The following is a 15,693-nucleotide window of genomic DNA, read 5'->3' as shown; positions in this document are numbered from 1 at the left end:
AACAGAACAATGAAAACAAAGTTTGACACAAGTTCAAAGCTCAAAGGGGAACATCAAGTAGACACAGTAAGCATTGCCTTATCACAAGCCAATCATAAAACATATATCGCATTTGGAAGCGGCTTGGTTTAATTGAGTGCCTTCCATTACCCTGTTTTCCTAGCAATCAGTAAAGTAATCTTTCCATTAGAAGGAAATATGACTCTTGGAATTAATTCTTTATACAAAGAGCTAGCAGGAGTGACATTTACACCAAAAAGAACTGAGTCCCTGTAGCAGCATAATAAGCAGTCTACAGCTGTCTTCTCAGAACCAAAGGTAATTTGGTTCAATGTAGTTAAATTAATTGAATATAACAGTGGTTGAAAAAGAGATTCATTATTTTAAAGTCTTTTTGTTTTCCCCCAATGGCTTGGAATTCATCAATCATGAGGTGAGAAAGGCCCCCGTTTTCTGAAAGGCAAGACTAAAACTACTGTGCTCTGATCATCCACTGGAGTTCTGAGGCATCCTGAAGATGACTCTCAATCCAGAACTTTGAGAGAGCATAAGGGACTAAAAATGACTCAAAAAAAAAAAAAAAAAAAAAAGAAAAGAAAAGAAAAAAGAAACAAAACAAAACAAAACAAACAAACCAACCCAGAAACCCAAAAAAACAAAAGACCCAAGTTTCTACAAAGTGGTGTGTGTGTGTCTGTGTCTGTGTGTGTATGTGTGTATGTGTGTGTGTGTGTGTGTGTGTCTGTGGGTGGCTGTGTCATCTGTGTGCATGTTCATGCATGTGTGTGGCTTAGACTAGTTCATACTAAAGACCTAGGCCTTCCAGGAACAGGGAGAACAAATAGCTTCTAGCTCATGCCTTTCTGGTGCTTAATTTTGTAGGAAAGTAGGTAAAGAACCTGTATAGGTTACCGTTCCATTCTATACATTTTAGTGGATAAAAAAATAACCGGTTTGAATAGAGGATGTCATTTAAAACTGTGTAGGATAGAATTTTGGCATTGGGAAATATTAGTCCCATAGACAAAAGATTTATTTTTTCTAATCTGAATTTTTTCTATATTTTATAATATAGCATTTTGAAGTTGAAAAAACAGGCTCCTGCCTGTTTTCTCATTTCTAACAGATTACCATGAGTATAATTTAGTGAATTTACTTCTTAACTTTGTATGCTCTATTTCTCTTTGTTCGTTGGGAAAACGGTTAGAAAATATCTACACAAAATGGGTGCAAGGAACTTGTTTTATACTTCTAGTCAAATATTTCTAAAAACGTTAATGGTGGTGATAATCTATAGACTGAATTTTTTTGTTGTCTTGGAGAAATTATAACCACAAAAGTGAAGTTTCATTCAGAATTGGATTCCAAATCCAATGTGGGGGAACGTCAATATTTTGTAATATGGTAATAAATAGACAATATCATCATCTGGTCTATAAAACAGGAAAGTGGCTTTAAATCCTTTTGGCCTCCCCTCTCCCCAGTATGTGCCATCTTGATGGGGATTTGAAGTAATTGATAGAAATGGAGCTTTTGAAAGAACAATTACGTGTTACCCCGATTCTTTTACAGATTTCCTTCTGCATGGGTCCTATCAGGTTGTTATGGATGGATGAAAACTCTGGCTGGAAATGAAAACCCTGATTGTCTAACATAAAAGTAACATATAACAGCAAATCACATGAAAGCCTGACTGAACCTCCATTGCTAGTGGGCATGGTATTTTAAGCCACAGTGCATGGATACGTAATAGTCATATATAATACTCTTACATATTATATATTCATTACATACATGCACAGTACTTTCCAAGACAGTTACGAATTTGCACATGCATCAACTATCTAAAAACATAGAAATAGGTAAGTCCAGTAAGTGGAATCTTCTTAAATTAGAGTCGAACAATCAACGGGGAGAGTAATCATGGAAAGTACGGCTCTGTTTGTGTATATATCTACAATAAAATTCTATAAACAGTTGTCTCCAAAACATACCCGAATAAAATTAAAAAAGATAACACCCAGTGTCCTATATTTGTATATTTATGGTCATTTCAAAAACAAACAACAAACGAACAAACAAAAGAGCCCCACTCAGGTGCATATTTACATTCTTCAAACTGTAGCGGTGAAAAATATTTCTATTAAGTGCAGGACATTCCTAATGTTGCAGTAGTGACATTTTCCTTAAGTCCCCATGAACACATTGCTTTTGTCTTAACGGCGATGCATTCCATGACTCTGAGAGTTCTCGTCCCCTTCATTTGCAGACCGCAGCACAGTCAGGATTAAAGAGCTCCTTGTACAATGGAGGAAACAGTGTATTCACTATGTCTGGATGAGACTGCTTAAATACTTGCAGCTTCTCCCCATGCAAGTTGCAGACTGCTGTGATAGTTGGTATCTTGGCTATTAACTGCAGAACACAGAGACAGAGGGAGACAAAGAGGGAAGCTCGTTAGTGGACTGTCTTGTGAATTAGTGTCTTTTTGGGGATCCAGATAAAGGCAAATGGCTTTGGAAAAAGATGTTCAGAGAGAATGAAGGCTCACTTTCAGCTTCCCTTGAAAAGAAAACAAAAACATATTTCTCATCCTATGGTCTAAAAGAAAAAAAAAGAAGAGAAAGCAAGCAAGCAAGGAGGTCTAAGACTCCTGGTTCATTGTTCTGAAATAAAATATGCAAAGGAGGCATTCTTGTTTCATGCTGGTGATTGGGTGCTAAGCAGGCAAGTACTATGAACCGAATCCTGCTTCCTAAGAGTCAAAGACAGTGTTGACAGTGTGACTCAAGGCACTGTCTTAGTCTTTTCATTTGTAAAATGGGCTTGTTAATCCTAGCTCTCTCTTTGAGTTATGTGGACTGAGTAATTGATACGAATGTGTTCAGAAATCTGCAGCTATGAAACATAATTGTTAGCTAATAGTCTTATTATCCTTCATTTCCTGCAGACTTCCAGGACATGAATATTAGGGCTTTTTGGTTTTTGTTTTTTTAAACCTTTGGAGGATGATAATATTAGGAAAGTAAAAGCAAGTTCTAAGAGCTCATGACACAAAGGCAAAAGAGACTACCTGTGGGATGGATGGGATGTGGGAGGCATGGGAGCCAGGGAGAGAGGAGCAGGGGAAAGAGAGAGGGCAGTGGGCATGAATATGCATGACATGCATACCACATATGTAAAAGGTATCACAATGACATCTATCATTTGTTCACTAATTAAAAACTCTGGGGAGTGACCCATGATTATCACAATACTTGGAAGCCCAACTCACTCAGTCTACCTGCACCTTCCTAATTCGTTTTTACTCTGATGCAGAAAGTGAGGCCACTGGCTTTGAACCTGCACCTTTCTAATTCTTTTTTACTCTGATGCAGAAAGTGAGGCCACTGGCTTTGAACTTCTTTCACAAACAAGTGATTACTAGACTTTCATTAGGTCATCTCTATCTTCCTCCTCCTCTCCTTCTTCCTCCTCCTTCATCTTTTTATGCTAAAGATGGAACCAGATCCTTGTGAATGCCAGGCAGGTGCTCTACCATAGAGCTACACCTACACCTACATCACACACACACACACACACACACACACACACACACACACACACACACACACACACACATGCACGCGCGACCTCAAATATATGTATACATTTATGTCACAGTGTAATTCTTTAAGTTAAAAGAGAACAATGTTTGACAATAATTTAAATGCTCCCTGTTTTGCTACGTGCTCTAAAGGCTTTAGGAGGGGAACATTTCTGATGTTAAACATGTTTACAACCATCCTTTAGTATCAAATTAGCTTAAACAAATGTTCATAGGCCAGTATTACTTGCAGGATTGAGATAGATTCTCCTGCAGGGGACATTCTTACTAAAGGTAAACGTAGTCGTTCACACAGCTGATTAAGGTTTACTGTGAAGTGTCCATGATAAAACTCAGTTAAGCAAACTTGTTTGGTGACCTGGCTGTGCCCTATGTTCCCCACTCACTAGTAAGAATACATCTCAGCCTTTGAAGGGAAACAGCAAACAGATTATTACCTTATGATTTTTCAAAATCCCTTTAACAACTAATTATTCTGTAACCATGCCATAAGAAATGTAAAGCCAGCATTAGGAGTTGAGCTACTGACACAACTAAAGGGATCTAGATACAGCCCAATGATGTGGGGTCTTCAAACCTTCAAAGACTTTTGAGGTGTCTGGCTCTGCAACCTAGCCTTCTCTGCTGCTGAGGAAAATCTGGGAAAGAAAACAGGTAGAGTCTTTCCTGTAGTGTGTGTCAGACTTCAGACTGAGAATTAAGACTTTATCTTCAACATTATGAACCATATTCCTTTCATTCAAGGGACTTGACAACAGTTGGCTGCAAGTTTATTTGATATCGAGACTCTACTGGACACCAGGATGCACAAAGCTATTATTGATCATGCCCATAGTGTATTACTAAGACAACTAGGGATTAAGTCATCACACTGACTAATGCAGAGAGAAGCTGTGGTGAGAGTGGTGGTAGCTGAGGAGCGACAAGCCTTTCCTAAGAATGGGACATCAAATCTGAGCAGGGGAGGACTGATGCAAACTGGGCAGGCACTTGGAAAGGGAAACCTAACATGCCCAGGATCTTTGGCGAAGATACTGGTCACGTAGAGTTCTGAAGGCATCACAGACTTACTGGGGCATGGATTGGGGGTTGACGATGATGGAGAGTGTGCACAGCCAGAATCTGGCAGCTCTTATGGTACATGTCACAGCCTTCAGCTTTAAACAGGAACAAAGATGATCAGCATACCTGTCTGAGAGACTCACTCTGAATCTGGGGTAGAAAAGTGTGTTTTGTATATTTTTATACGTAAACAGTTTATAAGTGTCCACTTAACTGGAGTCCCTTGGGAAATTATTGAAGCTTTCTTAACCAGCTGCCTCACACAGAAGGAAACTACAACAATTTAGAAACACTTCTTGCACATTACAGTGCTCCCTGAAATAGCTATTGAATGCGGAGGAGCTCTGAAAGCCTTCTCTAATCATCTGCTGTTGAATTGATGATCTGCGTTGCCGCTGGAACTTCCAGATGCAACTGTGAAATGACTGCCAATCTTTAGCGTGATAAGAATCACTGGAGTGCTCCTTCAAAGTGCGGATTACCAGGAACCTCTCCCAGGGATTCAGTTCCAGTATGTCAGACTCCACGCTTGAAGTAAACGTCCCCAGTGAACACTAGTGTCATGAGCCAGTGGAATAGGCTCTGAGAAACAGTGCCTTGGAGACTCAGGCTTTGTGAAGAAAAAAAAATACTAAACTAAAAACTTTAAAAATTGACAAGTAAATTCTGTATTCTATTTGAATCAGTTCTGTTTCTTGAGTGTCAAGTAGGTTCTTCCAGGTGGCAAAGACATTTCATGTGTATAGAGGGAAGGCTGTATATGTTCATTATATGATGAAGGATGTTAGAAGTTCTTGGTGATACACAGGCATGACATAGTGAAAATTGTGGATTCAGGGCTTTGGAATCAGCTTGTCTCTATTTGGACTCTAGTTCTGCCACTCATACTAACACAGTCTTGGATTTAACTCAGCTTCCATATCAGTCAAATGCTGTGTGAGGGTTTCTTTGCTATGAGAAACACCATGACCAAAAGCAACTTGGAAAGGAAAGGGTTTACTTCAGCTTACAGTTTTTTAGTCCATGTTTGAGGGAAGCCAGACGAGGATCTCAGGACAAAAACCTAGAGGCAGGAACTGAAGCAGAAGCCAAGGAGGAGTGCGACTCACTTGCTTCTCATGGCTTGCTCATCCTGCTTTCTTATGCCATCCAGGACCACCCACCCCTTGTCAGATGAGCCCACCCACATCAGACATCAATCAAGAAAATGTTCCACAGACTTGATCACAGGCCAATCTGGTGGGGACATTTTCTCAATTGAGGTTCCCTCTCTTTCAAAATGACTCTAGTCTGTGTCAAGTTGACATAAAAACTAGCCAGCACAGATGGTGACTATAACATTTCCTGCTTCAGAGGGAGACTGGGAGGATTTAATGAGTCAATACACATGGTTTTATAGTGTGGCCTGCCGTCTGCTGACGACACACACGATAGCTATTGTATTAGTTAGTTTCTAGTCACTGCAACCAAAATACCAAAGAACACCGTCATGTGCAGGATTCGTATTTTGGGTCACAGTTTCAGAAGTGTCAGCTCATCATGGCACGGAGGGAGTGTTGGGACAGAGGAAATTTTTATCAAGGCAGGCAGGAAACAGAGGTGGGGTGTGTGTGCAAATATTAGAATGTGGCTGACTTTGATTTACTTTGACTATACCCTCAGCTCCTGTGACCCTTAATATTTCAGGTTCCCTGTGGAGGTTTGAATGGGAATGGCTCCCAAAGACTCAGACATTTGAATGCTTGGTTTCTAGTTGATAGAACTGTTTGGGGAGGGATTAGGAGGTCTGACCTTTGGGGGAGTGAGCTTTGTGATTTCAAAAGCCCATGCCAAACCAGACCCTACTCCCTCTGCCCCCAACTTTTGGATATGGATATAAGATCTCAGCTATTGCTCCAGAACCATGCCTGTCTATCTGCAGCCAAACTAACTCCTTGCCATTATGGTCATGGACTTGTGCCCTCAAATAAATGTTTTCTTTTATAAATTGTCTTGGTCATAGTGTCTGTTAATAGCAATAGAAAGTAACCAAGACATCACTAGCACATTCAGGATGGGTATTTCTTGCTTACTTAGACATCTCTAGATGTGCCCTCATAGACATAGTCAAGTAGACAATGAATGTTGAGCTGTGATGCTTCCAACTCACATATTGCTTCTTTCAAAGAGTGAAGGGGGGGTGGGGAGGGGTAAAGGCCTCGCTTTGCAAAAGATGTAAGCAGCAGAGATCCAATTTAGTCTTTAACCAAGCTCCAAAATCTGAGCCTGAGCACACTGTATGTTATTTCATGGGAAAATTAGTCATTTGCTTTTTATTAGAACAGGGATCTAAAATCATGATGAACTTTTGTTTTCTTGTGGCAATAAAGTTGCTTATCAAGCTGGGCGTGGTGGTGCACGCCTTTAATCCCAGCACTCTGGAGGCAGAGGCAGGTGGATTTCTGAGTTCAAGGCCAGCCTGGTCTACAGAGTGAATTCCAGGACAGCCAGGGCTATACAGAGAAGCCCTGTCTCGAAAAACTAAAAAAAAAAAAAAAAAAAAAAAAAAAGTTGCTTATCGACTGCTCAGAGACTAGACTCCCATTAGACTCCCATGCTATGGTTCTTCAGACATTTCCTACTTCTGCTATGAGCAGAGTATATAGGAAATTAAAAGCACAAGTCCAGGACCAAACCCTTGGTGTTTACTCACTTGACTAGAGGCAGGGAACTAGAGTCTGGTTTTGGAAAGTGAATGTGGACTTCTTGACTTTCTTCTACTAACTCAGGTCTTAGCAGAGCCTGACTCCTATCAGGTTCTGCCTCTTCTATGGGATTTAAGTCCATTTTATATTGTTTATCTGTAGAATGGGCTGAGTAGCTAACAGACACTGTTAGCAACAACACCGACAAAAGGATAGAAAGCCTCATTAAACTGTGTTGTCTGGGAGAAGACTGGCTGAGACATCCCGTCAGCTGTGGGAATGTAAGGGCTGGTGGGGCTCCACCACTCTATAGTCAGGCAAGGCCAGGAGGCCATATAGACACAGTGCAAACACTTGGCAGAGCCCAGAAGGGCCCAGTGGAGAAAGCAGCATGCAGTCACTTATTGCTCATTAATATCATGTACTGCAGTTGGGGGACCCACATTTCAAAGGGAGCTCAGAGCAGCCTCAGCAGCAGTTAATGGTCCAACAACTTTTTAAACAGCTGGGGATGTTTAAAAGAAGCACTCGGAGATAGAGGGGGTAGTCAACTTGAAATCATCATGAAATTCCTTCACATCCAAATAATCTCCATCACAGAACTAGACAGGCAGAAGATCTATAAAAGGGCATCTCACATTCTTTTCTTCTTCTTAATGGAAAGTGTTTCTTATAAGAAGGAAGCTTTAGCTTATGTCTACTGGGGTCTACAAGAAGAAATTGCTACTTGACCAGAGACAACATTCCTATGGTTCTCTCTAGAGAGTGGTCTTTTGACAGAATTCACATTTTTAAAACTGATACAACTGGTGTTAGGGAAATGGGACAATCAGAAAGCAAAAGAAGCCATCAGGATGTTGTTGTTCATCCTCACAAAGAAAGCCAACAATAGTTTGATTAAAGTGGAAGATGGATGGAAGAGGCTGAATACATCCATCTCACCTGTCCTTGTTCACATTGTGTGTGTGTGTGTGTGTGACCAGACCTCGGTATTTGGATTAAAATAATATTGAACTTGAGACTCCTTTCCAGGTCATAAACTCTTTCCATCTTCTCCTCTGCCTATTCTTGACATCCATTTTTGTGGCACATGTTCTTTCTACCTGGCCATTGGTGGTAACAGTAGAAGTGGGCATTTGTCTAAGCTGAGCCTGGGATTTGGAATCAGACAGATAGCCTCAAGGTACTTTCTAAATGTAGCCAAGACTCCAAGGAACTTAAAGAGCTAAGTGCTGGTTGTATAACCCCATGAGGACTGGGAAGCAGAGAACATTGGTATTCAGAGAGGGGGAGGGGGAGGGGGAGACAGGGAGATGAAGACAGACACAGAGAGACTCAGAGACACAGAGAGAAACAGAGGGACATAGAGAGTGATACAGAAAAATAGAGAGACAGAGAGAAAGCCACACAGAGAGAAATTAACTAGACACTACAAGATGGATAAATGTAAAGTGGCAAAAATCTTAAAGCTTCCCAATTCTAGTATCTTCATGAGTGGCAACTGCTATTTTTCTTTTTAAAACTTTAGATTTGATCAGACGTTTTTACTGCTTAATATCCTTTCATTTATTTTTTTTTAGCTCAGTTAAACTTGACTCATGTTATGTGTAACTGAAGAACCCCATTGAATACACCAACCTGCAACCTGAGGGTTGAAGGGTAATATACTGAATTCTCTCCTGTTTTAATGCTTAACCTGGAATTTTGTGATATTGGTCTTACAGTATGTGTTGGTCCATTGTAAGCAGCTAAACAGACAGACATAATCTGTTCTCTTAAGGAGTTCCTGGAAGAAACTGCCATGCACTCTTCCCCCTTGCTCTTCTGGCTCTTGTATTCATAACTAATACAGGTTGAAATGGCAAACCATCCCAGGAGAGAGCTATGTTCTGTGAATTTAGATTTGAAATTTAAAATTGGGAGACTCAGTTAATACATTTTATATAATTCTGCCTGTTCTTGCATTATTCTCCTATGTATTTACAGATGTGTAGGTGCCTAAGGGGAGCTTCAGGGATGTCCCAGATGTGGTTATAAGGGTATGTTACATTGTGATATTCATTAGGCTCTTAAGGATTTGTAAAACAAAATACAGACATTTAAGATTACAGAACAAATTCCTACCCAAGTAGAAAAGAGAACAGTGAGACAGAGGACACAACCCACACCATCGGAGCAAGACAACCTTATTTTCTGATAGGCCTGACTGCTTATTTCAGATGAAATGGACCCCTATCCTCTAGTTACCCAAGTAGGAATTCTCTGAGCACCCTCAGACCACACTAAAAGGCATATGCACATGCGGCCCCAACCTTCCATTATTAACCAGAGTAATGACTATTTCTGACCCCATGGAGAACACAAGGAAAAGTAGTGTGTGGGTGGCTTTCTAGTTCCCCTGGCTTCTTCAGTGTTTGATGAATGGACACTATGGGCCAACAGTTGTTTCTTCTAGTTTCATTTCACAGTGGGGCTGCTGATGACTGGTTCTCATGGGTAGATACATGGGCACTTGGACAAGAGTGGCCAGGGATGATGTAAGTAACCTTTCAAACACTAGCATGTAAACTAGGGTTAAATCTTCCATCTTTAATGCTTTTCCTTAGTAACTTAGGTTCTTATGTTCAAGAAACAGTTATTTTATTCATGCTACAAATAGCCAAAGGGATCACAAAGTTAGTGATTCTGTTGGTTTCCAAAGCTCAGTCAGTCTAATGCAGGATTCTTGGGAAGGTAGAAGCCTTTAGAGGGATTGGGGGTGTCTCTGAGTTTATTAATCATTTAGGGATGGGCATTCACAAATTAATTGTTTAAGTGCTGATAGTGGGTTAGGTTTAAATTCCAACTCTCTTGCTCACACACTGGCTCATTTTAGGAGAGGTTTTGATTGCTTGGGTTTTCAGTTTATCCTTTTGTAAAGTAAGATAATGAGATCTTAGCTTTAAAATCTCAAAGTCAACCTATCTGGATCTATCAGTACAGTGTTACACACAATGCATTCTCTGTCTCTCTGAATTATTCATTGCTTTGACTGCTCATGTAATATCCATCTTCATTGCTTTGCATTATAATCAGAGCAGTACTTTTTATGATCCACATTATGTGTCATTATATCTCAGATACACATATATTGCATACTTGATCTGTAATAAAGATTTGTGACGTAAAGAAAACCACCATGACTTAGGAATACTCTTTCCATGTGAGAATTTTTTCTGCAATGGAAGGCGGTGGCTGTGCTATTGTGTGGATAGGGCCAGCATTACTTCCTGCAAGGTTAGGGCTCCATACTGTAGTGTTTCAGCTGGAAGGGGAAAGTCATGCTCAGCTCTCTCACTTAGGTAAGAGGTTATGTTCAAAGAGAAGGAGATGACAGACTGTGGCTTGGCTGGGCAGAAGGCATAAACTTCAGAGTCTAAATTAACAATGTTTAATGGAAACTTAATAGAGAAATTGATAATTCTTGTACTTCTCATTTTAACTTAGGGTGAGAACATAACTACAGGCATTTGTACTCGGAGAATTACTTGGAAAAAATAAACATATAACAAAGGCTATCTCGTGATTTAATAACACAGTAGGCACAGAGGAGAAGGCCTATATCAGACGTGCCTCCAGCAGTGGGCCAGACCCAGAGGCTTTCTGAAGAGGAGGAGTGGAAAATGGACTTAAGGACAAGATTGAGTGAGACACCCAGTTCTGGGCTTTGTCCTCGACTGTGAATATAGTGTTACTGCATAATCTACCTTGGACCGGCCCGGTCCCCCTTCTTCTCTGCCTCTGCCCCTATGGTCAGAGCAACAAGAAGGGAAGACACTTAGTGACTTATAGTGAAGGATGACAAGCCAGAGGTCTCAAATGACAGCTGTCTTTACAGTTCAGACATTTACTACTGATCTCCTTTCATCTTCTCTGCCTCAACAGTAGTCCTCCACTGGACCCTGACCCTCATAGATCTTCTCCTAGGAAGCAAGCCCTTCTGAGTCAGGTCAGGCCTCCCTACATCAGGACCTGAAACTGGCCTGGAAAGCTGATAGAAAGGCTGACCCTTGGACACACATACCATCATCACCGCATGCTGTAAGCTTTGGTTTAAAAGACCACTCCAGACAACATAGTTTTGGTACATATTATAAGTTTGAGTCTGCAAGATGTGGCAAAACCCTTCCTTTTCTCTTCATCTTGACAGTGGAAAACATCTAAGGAGTCTTTAAAATAACCACACCAGACTGAGCAGTGGAGGGCAAAAAGAATGTCTGGAAGAACCTTTGTTTTTTTCGTTGGGACATCAAAGGATGTTATACTGAAGAGATCTTAAAGACCAGGCAGTCCAGCCTACTCGTTTCCCAGACAAGAGAAGTGAAGCCAAGAAACAGATGGGCTGCCTCCTCTAGTCATATGGGGCTTAAAAATATATATCTCTATTTTTCATGAGTTTTCATGAAAGTGACCAGTGTTATCTCATTTCCTGTCTTCTCAAATTCAGGATCCTACCCAATCTATTATTTATAGTGTGAATAAGCCCTCTACTTTCCTACCTCTATAATGCTCATTCTCCATTTTCCCATCATCCACTTCCATCTTGTGAAAAGTTTCCACTCTTCAGTGATTACCTCAAACATATCATTTCTTTTTAAATTATTTTTTATTAGATATTTCTTATATACATTTCAAATGCTATCCCGAAAGTTCCCTATATCCTCCCTCAGCCCTGCTCCCCTACCCATCCACTCTCTCTTCTTGGCCCTGGTATTCCCCTGTACTGGGGCATATAAAGTTTGCAATACCAAGGGGCCTCTCTTCCCAGTGATGGTCAACTAGGCCATCTTCTGCTACATAAAACATATCATTTCTTATATAGACATTACCCTACTGAGGTAAAATTCCTTCTGCCAATACCAATCCTATTCCAATAATCAGTAGTTTACATATACCCTTTTATAAACTAGATGGAATACTTATAAATTATCTCTTAGTCCTGTAAGTACCCAAGACTTTGCTGACCATTTCAGTCCTGTTATATAGTGTGATTGGGGTTCTCTGCTAACACATCTTATAGCTGGGATAGTTTATTAAAATATGGTATGTATTAATATGCTTATGAGGAGAGGAAAATCTATTCTCTAACATATTTTGCCTTTAATATATTTCTAAATGGCAGAAAACCCGATTAATATATAAATACTGAAGGTTTCTAATTAATGGGTACAGATACCCAAATACTCAAACCCTTATTAGATTGAAATTTGGCCTAAAGTATAAAGTATTGTTCCCTTTAATGTCAAGGTGTGTTGAAAGTGTATTGGAGTTCATTCTTTCAGGAGGAAGTTCAACAACTGTATGGATTCTGTGCCTTGATCTTGTTATTGTCTATACTTATTCAGGGTCAGTTGGGCAACTGATAGAAATGTTTTTTTTTAATTGTTATACAGAGGCTGACTGATTCCATATTTAACCTAAGTCTGTGCCCTAGAATACAACATTTGTGGTTTGTATGCTCATCCTTAGAAATAGTTTTAGATTTTTTCCATGGGTTTTATAAAGAATAAATGTTGAGAATGGCCATTGTCTCATGATGTAGGAAGGAAATTTTTATAAAGATAAGGCAGGTCTACAATGAGTGGAGTGGTTTTAAACTTAGTGAAAAGAATTCCTTTGGAAGAGTTCTGTTGGCAGGTGCTGGTTTTCCTTGGATCTTAAATGTTCTCCAAAGGTGCATAAGTTAAATGCTTGTACTCAAGCTGCCAGTGGTGTTGTTGGGAGGAAGTGAGAGCTTTAGCAAATGGGGCATAGAAAAAGAAAGTTAGGTGACTGAGGCCACACATTCTGGGTGATATTTGGAGTGTTCCCACTTCTTATCTTGTTCTTGGTCTGGCCACCATGACATGAGCAAGTTCATTCAATCATATGTTCTTGCTTTGGTGTTCTGTCTCTCCAGTGTCCATGGTATTAACAATGAAGTGAACATGGCCTTCAACCTCTAGAACCAGGAACCCAAACAAACCACCTCTTCTTGGAAGTTGTTAGTGCCAGGACTTTATCATAGAGACGGTAAGCTGACTCACATACTGTCTCAAAGATGGATAGTACCCATGTCTCAAAAAGTGACTAGATGGATTCACTCCTACCCCCTTGCACTTGACAATGGATCTGAAACTCAGACAAATGAAGTTATGTATATGAATTTACTGGAGACAAATGGGAATCTATTCTTCACTGAGATTTGGTCTTTCCATATTGGCATACAGTATATAATTAATGTGTTGGCTATTGTAAAGAACAATCTAAATAAGAACCCAGCATCTACATATGAACTCTGGATATATGTCATCACCTGGCTCCAGGGAATGGTTCATAAGAAATAATTCTTGTCTAGAGTTCTCCCTGGGTCCAATCTTCTAAAAATAGTTTTTGTTGTTGTTAAGAAGAATAGAATTGTGTATTTTTATCTTGCTAAAGCTAAGAAAGCAGGTTTAAGCTAATCCATAGAATCAATGTTGTGATTGCTTTCTTGCCATCAAGTATATTAAATTTGTCAATTTCTGACTCTTTTCTAAAGCCATAAGTAGTTCAAATCATGACCTAGAGGCCAGGATATAGAAACCATAGTAAACATGTAACTGCAAACAATTAACCTCCTTAGAGGAGCCATAAGCTTAATCTTATAACACATCAGTTCAGAAATATGGTATTTTCACCTTTCTTGTGTAGATGTTGGGAGCATGGTTTGGAACAAACAACTTTCCCAAGCAGAATAGCAAGACATTTTGTTTAACTCTGTTTTAAGACCACAGGTTTACAAGGTAAATGTAGAGACCAAACTTTTAAGAGATCTAAAATACAAGCAAGAAAAATTTCTAGGGAGAAGAGAAAAGGGATGGAGTAGATATGGTCAAAGTACATTATATATTTGTATGAAAGTTTCCCTATAAAACCTAGTATGATATACTATGAATAATGCACCAATAGAAAAGGAAAAATCCACTTTATCGATTTACTGGATATATTTATACCTATGAGCTAATGAATTATAGGTTTATATGTAGATATTCATATTACTGCCATTTCTGCCCAGAGAGGCTGTTGGTTCAAGCTTTACTCTTGACTAGATGAAAACTGAGGCACAGAGAGCAAGTGTCTTACCCTTGGGAGAAGTTCTGTCAAAGGGAGCTATCACTGTAAAATGGTGTGGAAATGTTCTTCCTGGTGATGTGTTAATTTTAACAAACTTTATCATAATGAAGCAGCATATTTAACTCATGAGTTTTTTTTTTTATAGCAGTTCTCAGTATGTGCAAAGTAAAATCTGATGGTGTCTCCAAATAGTCTTTACCTCCCCCACTTTTAAAATAAAGAATTTCAAGAGCAGAGTGGGAAGTCTTAATGATAAAAATATAAAGAGTAGGATTTCTATTATCTTTAACCAAGAATAAGTTGAATTTCCCAGTTTCTTACCTTCTGAAGATTTTAGTTCTTAAAAAACCAAAATTACGTTAAAATTTAAAATAATGTTTATTCTCTAAAAAATTCTAGTACTTGAGAAATCAGTTTAAGATCTAAAATAATGTTGAATGTCAACCACCGATAATTAATTACTTTTCTTCTTTCTGTGATCCCTTTACTTTGGTAAACAATTTGTACTCTATACTAATCTATTGTGTAACAGTTTCCTCTGAATTGAAACATTCCATACTGAAAGGAAGTTCTTTAAATAGGGAGGTAAACAACTCAATAGCTCCAGGAAGTCCCTGAAATTGACCAGATTCCCTAAGCCCCTCCCTGCCAGAGTAAGTAATAAAAGCAGAGTCACTCTGAAACTGTCAGAGCTAACCTGCAAAAACTATGAAGAGTCATGCTGCAAAGAAGACTCTTATACCAGGCCAGCTGCCTGGGAGAAGCTGAAACCTGTAGAGCTGTCTGGAGGAGGTTTAGACCATAGTTGCTTGGACAGAACACCCTCTACCCTGTGAGCTGCCTGCAGGGTACACAGTATGCTCCAGCTTTACAGCTTTTGTGATCTGTCATCCAAGCTGGAGTGGGCCTTGGTGATGTAGATGTCTTTGAATCTTTTCTGTTCCCATAAGTAACTTTCCCCCATATTCCTATAAGTAATTCCAAGAAAACTCTGTGTTCACTGAGTTGGAGTCCGGTAGCATGAGTGGTCTGGTATGGGTTTTCTTTCTGAATTTATTAGACGTGCGTGTTGCATTTCCCCAGGAAAAGTTGTCACACAGCATCACCTTAAAATCCATCATTCTTAATTAAGATAAACCAAGAAAGAGATGTCATGTTGCATGCATTTACCCCTGGTAAGTCCACATGTTGAAATAACCCCAGGGC

At 39.6% G+C, this 15,693-nt stretch overlaps 1 protein-coding gene across 1 annotated transcript in view; it reads right to left on the bottom strand.

Moving 5' to 3' along the window:
- Positions 1-568: 568 nt before the first annotated feature.
- The window catches only part of Rorb (RAR related orphan receptor B), a 175,171-nt gene continuing 160,046 nt past the window's right edge, over positions 569-15,693 (bottom strand). Inside the window, exon 10 of the mRNA XM_021151635.3 lies at positions 569-2,415. Coding sequence (XP_021007294.1) covers positions 2,260-2,415 — 156 coding nt within the window. The 3' untranslated portion in view covers positions 569-2,259. The remainder of the gene's footprint in view (positions 2,416-15,693) is intronic.

This window comes from Mus caroli, unplaced genomic scaffold, assembly GCF_978045245.1.
Source record: "Mus caroli unplaced genomic scaffold, Mus_caroli_1 scaffold_20, whole genome shotgun sequence".
NCBI classification, from domain to species: Eukaryota; Metazoa; Chordata; class Mammalia; order Rodentia; family Muridae; genus Mus; species Mus caroli.
This window is presented reverse-complemented; position numbering and strand designations above follow the sequence as displayed.